The sequence below is a fragment of the Syngnathoides biaculeatus genome, chromosome 13 (genome assembly GCF_019802595.1).
Source record: "Syngnathoides biaculeatus isolate LvHL_M chromosome 13, ASM1980259v1, whole genome shotgun sequence".
NCBI classification, from domain to species: domain Eukaryota; kingdom Metazoa; phylum Chordata; class Actinopteri; order Syngnathiformes; family Syngnathidae; genus Syngnathoides; species Syngnathoides biaculeatus.
The window spans coordinates 19,065,071-19,073,039 of record NC_084652.1 but is presented as its reverse complement, the minus strand read 5'-3'; the positions used below and the strand labels follow the sequence as shown (position 1 = coordinate 19,073,039).

At 42.1% G+C, this 7,969-nt stretch overlaps 1 protein-coding gene and 1 pseudogene across 1 annotated transcript; both read right to left on the bottom strand.

Annotated features, from left to right (window-relative positions):
* Nucleotides 1-275: 275 nt before the first annotated feature.
* On the bottom strand, nucleotides 276-6,949 carry casq1a (calsequestrin 1a). Its single transcript, XM_061839882.1, has 11 exons — nucleotides 6,595-6,949; nucleotides 4,679-4,772; nucleotides 4,446-4,546; nucleotides 4,186-4,297; nucleotides 3,846-3,919; nucleotides 2,009-2,139; nucleotides 1,879-1,924; nucleotides 1,696-1,750; nucleotides 1,482-1,582; nucleotides 1,134-1,208; nucleotides 276-1,061 (listed from the first exon to the last, which is right to left on the bottom strand). The coding sequence occupies exons 1-11, from the start codon at nucleotides 6,829-6,831 to the stop codon at nucleotides 783-785; spliced, it is 1,305 nt and encodes a 434-aa protein (XP_061695866.1). The 5' UTR covers nucleotides 6,832-6,949; the 3' UTR covers nucleotides 276-782.
* On the bottom strand, nucleotides 2,945-3,063 carry LOC133511589 (5S ribosomal RNA; annotated as a pseudogene).
* Nucleotides 6,950-7,969: the final 1,020 nt, after the last annotated feature.

Genomic DNA, 7,969 nt, shown 5'->3' with positions numbered 1-7,969 from the left:
GACAATTTAGCGTCTCCAATTAATGCATAATTTAGGGATGTGGGAGGAAACCGCAGTGCCTGGAGAAAACCCATGTAGGCACAAGGAGAACATGCAAATTAAACACAGGCGGGGCAGGTATTTCACCCCTGGTCCTCAAAACTGTGAGGCCAACGCTCTAAAGCTTTTCCACCGTGCCGCAGTGTTAACACCATTACACTCTATTCAGATAGAGTGAGCTATTTGTCTGAAACCAAGCAATACAAAATTGCATTACTGGGTCATTTGTGTCCAAATCTGTCATTTATTTAAGACTTCACAGTAATTTCTCTCATTACAAAAATAAAATATGGCTGTTGTTGTACTTCATTGTTGTAGAAAACATCATTTGATGTACAGTGTCACAAGGATTTGGCATATGCTGGTGATACATAAACACCCATCTGTAAAAAGTTGCTAGCACCTGTGGATTTGAGTTGATGTTTTTGCACTGAGGAAAATGAGAAAAAGAGTGAACATATATTAAATATGATCCAGTCCAATACTGTAACGCTCCAGTATTTAGTAGAACACCAACCTTAATCATATAAAAGCACGAGCATTACATGCCAAAGATTGGATTTTTTTCCCCCCAGACTTACACGAATGAAAGAATTGTATATGGGAATTGATTGGGGAGTAATAACGGAATTTAGTTAGGCTGATAAAGGTAAGATATGAAAATGAATGATTCCGATGTATTTGTTGTTCATAATAGCACTTTAAACCGCATTGGTCAGATGCATTGGAGATTTCCTAATTTATTAATCATCATCATCGTCGTCGTCATCATCATCATCGTCGTCATCATCATCATCGTCATCATCATCGTCATCATCATCATCGTCGTCGTCATCATCGTCATCATCATCATCGTCATCATCATCATCACCATCTTCATCATCATCGCCATCGTCATCGTCGTCGTCATCATCATTATCCGGATCAATTTCTCCTGACAGAACATCCTCAATCCAATCCTCTAGTTCGTCCACAGATGGCATGTTGTCCTCACCGTCCATGTCCATCCACACGCTGTCAGCCTGGAGCGGAGCGACATATCAACAGAAGCCACACACCCCTCCCCCCACACCCCACATCAAAGATCAACTTACATCATCAGCTTCCACAACACCGATCTGTGGGGAGGACAGGTCGATTCCAAAAATCTTCTCCCAGTGAGGCACAAGCTGCAGGGAACAAAAAGGAAATTCTGATCCGGTCATTTTTTTAACCCACTTTTGTTCTTCAGAATCACAGCAGGGGCTGGAGTCCATCCCACATGACTCAGATGGAATGGAGGACTAGACTATATCAGAGTGGTTGCAAGTCAGTCACAGGTTGATTAACACTACAAATGGTTGAATGGATTTTTAATTGTTTTTTTTTTTTTTGCATTAATGCATTATGTCAAGGACTTGGCACTTAATATTCCATTTTAATCAAGTTGAAGTAAATCCTACCAGGGGGAAGTCATCAGGATCAATCCAGACAATACTAAGGTGAGGGTGTTCCGTGTTGTCCTCGGCAACTTGCTTCAGAATCTCCAAGAACTCGAAGCCATCTGAAGAGTAAAGGATCACAAAAATGAAGAGAATGTAACGTCCTACCTGTCTTTTGAGGTGACTTCATCTGTTTCATTTCAATTCATGAAATGAAAGTTTGATGCGCACTTACCTGGATCAGACTCCTCAGCAAAAGCGATGATGTGTTCGCCATCAACATGGTCATCCTTTGGAATGAAAACAAATCCAGGATATTCCGTATGAAACAAATTTTTGAGTTAATTTCTAAACAATGGTTGAAGAGTGAATATTTTGAACTTTTTAAAATTGTGTTGTAATACAAAAGAGTTCTTACCCAGATTTCATACATGTTGTGGGGCTGCAGCTTCCTTAGAGTTGGCCTTCAAAAGGACAAAGAAATCATATGTTGTGCATTTTTTAATACTGGAAGAATCTACATTATTTCTCATAGAAACTGGATGCACCTGTCATTTTCTTCAATGAATTTCACCAGCTCATCCTCAGTATAAGGTTTGCCTGGGATCACAACTGGATGATCCATGAAGGGTTCATAGAAGTCCACCTCATTAAGCTTGAGGTCCAAAGCCTTGGCAATCTGTTGTCAATAGTTCAAATAATTAGACCAAATCGATTCAAGTACACAGTTGTATGCTATAATACAAAAAAGTAGGGCATATCCAAGGTAAACAATTAGATTTAATGGAGACGTGCTTATATTAATCGCGAATGAGTGAAGTCCATCCACCCATCCATCCATCCATCCATCCATCCGTCCATCCATCCATCCATCCATTAATTTTCTGAGGTGCTTATCCTCACGGGTTGTGGGAGTGCTGGAGTCTGGCCCAGCTACCATCTAGGCAGGAGGCAGATTACGCCCTGAACTGGTTGCCAGCCAATCACAGGGCACATAAAAACAGACAACAGTCGCACTCACAATCACACTTAAGGGCAATTTAGAGTCTCCAGTTAATGCATGTTTTTGGGATGTGGGAGGAAACCTGAGGGCCCGGGGAGAACCTACGCAGCCCCAGAGAGAACATTCAAACTCCACACACTTGAGGCCACGATTTGAACCCTGGTCCTCAGAACTGTGAGGCCAATGCTCTTACCAGTTGCACCACTTTGCTGCCCATTCAAGTCAGTTTAGTGGATTGTATTTCTATTTAGACTTCACCAAATCAAAACAAATGTCCCTGTCTCAATCTCAAGGTACTCTCTGTATGGTACACACGATAGAACCACACTCCTCATGCAGTCTTCTTCATCTTTTCTTTTCAGCTTGTCCCGTTAGGGGTCGCCACAGCGTGTTATCTCAGATGAACGCATATTTGTTTGCCACAGTTTTACGCCGGATGCCCTTCCTGACGCAACCCCTCTGCATTTTACCCTGGGAGAGAAGCTCACAGTACCTGGTATTCCCAGGCGGTCTCCCATCCAAGTACTAACCAGGGCCAAACCCGCTTAGCTTCCGAGATCTGACGCGATCGGTCATTCTCAGGGTAGCGTGGCCGTAAACCTCAATCCTCATACGTTATGTCCAAGTAAACTAACAGAACCCCAACTGAATAGGTTACAATATGTTTATACCGCTAACCGGTAACTTTTGATGCTCCAGTCACATGCGGATTGTTGCATCATCTTCTGCATATTGACCATTTTTCATGCAGAACTATTGAGCCACTTTTACAGGGAATGAGAGGAGCAGCTCTGATTGGACAAAACTGAAGTTGGCTGTGATGACGCCCACACCAGCGCGGATGTCCCACTTTTAAAATAGCTGATGTAAGTCGCTTCATGTCATTACCAAGACCAGGTCCAATCTGCCTACTCAGAGTTATGCCAAGCACAGCACTGGATTTTCACTAGTTTCAGAAAAATACAGCCTTAAGTGTTTCATCAATCCATTTTCTTTGCCGCTTATCCTCACAAGGTTCGGGGGGGAGTGCCGGAGCCTATTCCAGCTGTCAACGGGCAAGAGGCAGGGTACACCCTGAACTGGTTGCCAGCCAATCGCAGGGCACAACATAGAGGTAAACAGCTGCACGCACAATCACACCTTGGGGAAATTTAGAGTGTCCAATTAATGTTGCATGTTTTTGAGATGTGGGAGGAAACCGGAGTGCCTGGAGAAAACCACACAGGCACGGGGAGAACATTCAAACTCCACACAGGTGGGGACAGGATCGAATCCGGGTCCTCGGAACTGTGAGGCCGACGTTTTACCAGCTGATCCACCGTGCTGGCGCCTTAAATGTCATTGATGTGATATAAGTAATTGTTTTACTTGTAATTACGCACCTTGGCATTGAATGTTGCGTAGAACTTGATGTGAGGATGGAACTCTTCAGCAGCATCAACAAAAGCGTCAAAATCTGAAATTTGACATGGAAACATCAAAGTATTGGATGGGATCAGCAAATATATGAAATGCAAATATTGTATATGCATTTATTGCTTTCAACATAATTTTTCATCCACATAGCAGAGCAGTTATTCAAATGAAACGGGTTAACACAAGTTGTGTCTAATCTCATTTTGGGGTGACTATTAGTTGAGTAAAGGCACAAAATCAGTAAAGACAGAGAGAAAAGCAAAAGCACAGTATATATTCTCAAATAGTCTCAGTACAGATTCTTACATTCTGACTTGTGACTCTTAAAGTAGCCCACCAATTTGATATCCTCTTCAATGTTCTTAAAGCCTTTCAGTTCCCTACTGTTGTCAATAATTTCGACAGGATCTTCAAGGAGCTGTGGAGGAAATGTGAGTTCATGGAGGAGAGAGAAAAGAGGCAACCAGCGTAAACGAATGCCTTTAAAGAAAGAAACAGTACACTAAGAGACTTTTTCCCTCCCAGAAATCGGGAGCTATTAACTGGGAGATTATATCCTCACGAACATCAAAGATGAACTCCACAAGAGTGTCTGCTGAAAGCTCTCCATCGTACTCGATGACTTCGTCATCTGTGAAGATGAAGATGCTGTCGGACTCTTGCAGCCCTGGGAGGTCAGGACCAAAACAGAAGGTTAGAATGTGGCCTCACTGTACTCCACTGTACTTTATTTTTCCAAGCAGTAATCAAGAGATTTCCACGGAGCAACGACATATCTAACAGGTATGGTCATGATTACCCAATTTTTTAGCTAAAGCCTTGTCAATCTTTGCATCAATGAGTCCAACTCCAATGTCCTCATCATCAAACTCCTCTAGGACCTGGGCCGCAAGCTGTAAAACAAACAAACTCAAAATGTAATCCTCATTTTGTCCGTGCACTCCATGTGCTGAATGTAGCCACGTAACTAATGTTTTAATTGGTTTCCACACTGAATTGCTGCTTCTTTTTGAGCGTTGTCTCCACGAGTTGTTTCATGACCATAAAAGCCTCCTTTAGCTGTCCACTGCTACTGCGCTTTCTAAATCTGTATGAAACTTGAACCTCGTGAGTGACAGTTACTTTGACCAATGGAAGTGTTCCATTCACGGGCGCACTGAGGAAGTGCACCGAGGGGCCATCCCAGTTTGTTTGCAGCACACATGCTTCCATGTCAAAAACACATGAACGTTTGAACAAATCCTTTAGCGTGCATAAACAAACTCTAAATAAAATAAGATGAAATAAAAATACTTTGAGGTTTATGTCAATGTTACACCATCGTACCAAATTTATAAATTTGACATTGAATTCTCATAGTTTGAAAAAGAATCCATTATGCTTGATGTGATTGCACTCCTTGAGGTCTATTTATTTGAAACTCTGCAACAGGTGACTACTGTGTTAACATACTGTATGATAAGAATTTAACTTCATGCCTAACAACGACATCACTTTTTTCTTCTATTGGATGATACAGCGCTCATCTCAATTTTGAAGTTCCTGAAATCCAAAGAGGAAGGGAATACAAATCTGTCCTGGTTGGACTACACAATGTGATCTTACAGTAAATTTATCACTTTCAATGCAAAACATCGATATTATTGATGTCACCATGCAAATAGAATATTTGTAAAGCAGTTATTGAACTACGTGTTCCTTTTTTAAGAACAAATATACTAAGTAATAACACTATTGTCAGATTTCCATCACAAGTCTCATTCAAAAGACACAAACTCAATGAGTGATGACTTTCTTGAGACTAAGTGTGAAATTATGACATTTTAAACCCCCCAGAGCGCATATCTGTTACTAATAATAAACGTTAATCCATTAAATGTGAATATAAATACATTCACACTGAGAAACACAAACCTTCGGGGTACTCAACCTATCACAAAAGCAACTCGGGATAAATATAGCCGTAGATGCACACCAGCTTCAGGGACTATTTTGGCAAGTTGGCAGTGATGTTCAGTACTCCGAGATCCGCTGACAAGTACAGTGCTTCAAGTGTCAGTCACAGCACAGAGCTGAGCCGGCAGAACTGGAGCCAGAGCCGCCGGCACTGGCTTGTAGCCCTGAGCTCGGACGCCCCTTGCCGAGACGCCCTGGAGGACGTGATATGCTAAAGGAGTGCAGGGTCTCCATTTTGGTTATAATGTATGGTAATGATGATTACATGACCTCTATGTCTACGTATGTGCAGTATTTGCAACTGTTACATCATGACCGATCCCACAACGCTGTTAAGGATCATAAGTACTGTGACATTTCAGTTCAGTGAAACACAAACCGCCTTTGGTACCATTTCATACGCGCATACAGTGTGCGGGGAATTTAATCAGAGAGATGATTCCGTGCTTATCTATTAGGAATGTGGGGAACCATTTGAGTCTACTGTTGACAGGCAGCCTAAGGTATGGCACCAAGGGTGATGGAACCACATCAGTGCACGCACATGAGCGAGTCCTCACGGCTCAGCTCTCTCCTTCAGGTGGACGACATTGACATTGTGCTGCTGGCTTGTGACACATTTGAGATGTCATCTGTTAGCGTTTCAGACAAGCTATTTCCCACGCTGTAACATCACCTTTCACCCAAGCTCCTCTCTTAAGCATCACATCCCTTAAGATTATTATATCAATTCCAGTACTACTCAAAAATAAAGCTTACCTCAAGGGACAACTCCTCTATCTCAAACTGTTTCTGGGCGACGCGGCTGGATCCGGGATGGTCATGGTAGTAGACCACCATGACATCATACTTTTTCATCACAGACTTGTAGTTCTTGATGTGGAGGTCATGGACTCTGTCCTTGCCGTCATACTCGGGGAAATCCAAACTGTCCTTACCAAGTGAGAACCCTCCAAAGGACAGCAAAACTCCCACAAACACCCAGGTCCACTTCATGGCTCCTCTCTGGAGTGGATTATGTGTATTTGCAGTTTCAGAATGGATGCAAAAAACTTTGGTGTAAGTGTGAGGAGCCCTTTCCAATCCGCGTCACCCAGAAGAGAGCAAGACCAACTCTTACATCCACCTTAATAAAAACCCCACATGGGCCACTGGTATTGGGGCACAGGGGGTAAGAGGGGCTGAGCTAAATTGGTGTTAGTGTGTGTCTATGTGGGGAAAAATGAGGTGGGGGCCTCCATGGTTGCTGGGGAGACGGCTTTGTGTATAGGTGTATGTTTCAGACATGGCGAATTTGGTTGAGAGGCGGAATGAAGGCTGGGATGAAGGTGGAGGCAAACCTTGCAAAGCTTGCCTGAGTGTAAAATAATTGGTGCTCCAAATAAATAAATAAATAAACAAACAAAAAAAACAAATAGATAGATAGATAGATAGATAGATAGATAGATAGATAGATAGATAGATAGATAGATAGATAGATAGATAGATAGATAGATAGATAGATAGATAGATAGATAGATAGATAGATAGATAGATAGATAGATAGATAGATAGATAGATAGATAGATAGATAGATAGAGAGATAGATAGATAGATAGATAAGTAAATAAATAAAGAGAGATTCCTTTCGGGATGCACCACAGTTTTCCCATATTAAGCGAAGATGTAGGATTAGATCCCAGCTAAAAATAATGGATGAGGTGCAGAGAAATACATATCAGGAGGGGGTGCTGGTGTCTTATTTACTGCAGTTGGCACCTGGATCAGATGAGAATGTTGCACTCGGTCACTTAGGGACATAAATGAGAAGACGGACGAGGAGAGGTTGGCGCACCTGCTAACGATGCATTTGAATAACAGCATAATCCTAAAAAGAGATTTTCACTAGAGACTGAGACACCCCCGCCCCTTCAAGTGTGCCCTTTGCAATGAATGCTTAACATGGTCACCTATTACTTTACAAATTGAAACTAAAAATAAATGTGGTCAACCAAGCCACCCTTCTTATCTGTAGCAAGATATGCAAGCGTACAGTATTACAGGACTTGGTTTGAAGGAAACACTTGGAGGATGTACTCTGTGTGTGCGTATGTAACATGAAACCAGCAATGTGTGTTGTCACTAATAATGGGGA

What these genes read in the sequence shown, in the direction of transcription:
- casq1a (XM_061839882.1), bottom strand. Translation starts at nt 6,831, where the DNA reads ATGAAGTGGACCTGGGTGTTTGTGGGAGTTTTGCTGTCCTTTGGAGGG. An exon ending in GGCTTTAGCTAAAAAATTGG is followed by an intron (nt 4,547 to 4,678) that starts GTAATCATGACC and finishes CTGACCTCCCAG; the next exon opens with GGCTGCAAGAGTCCGACAGC. An exon ending in TTCATTGAAGAAAATGACAG is followed by an intron (nt 1,925 to 2,008) that starts GTGCATCCAGTT and finishes GTCCTTTTGAAG; the next exon opens with GCCAACTCTAAGGAAGCTGC.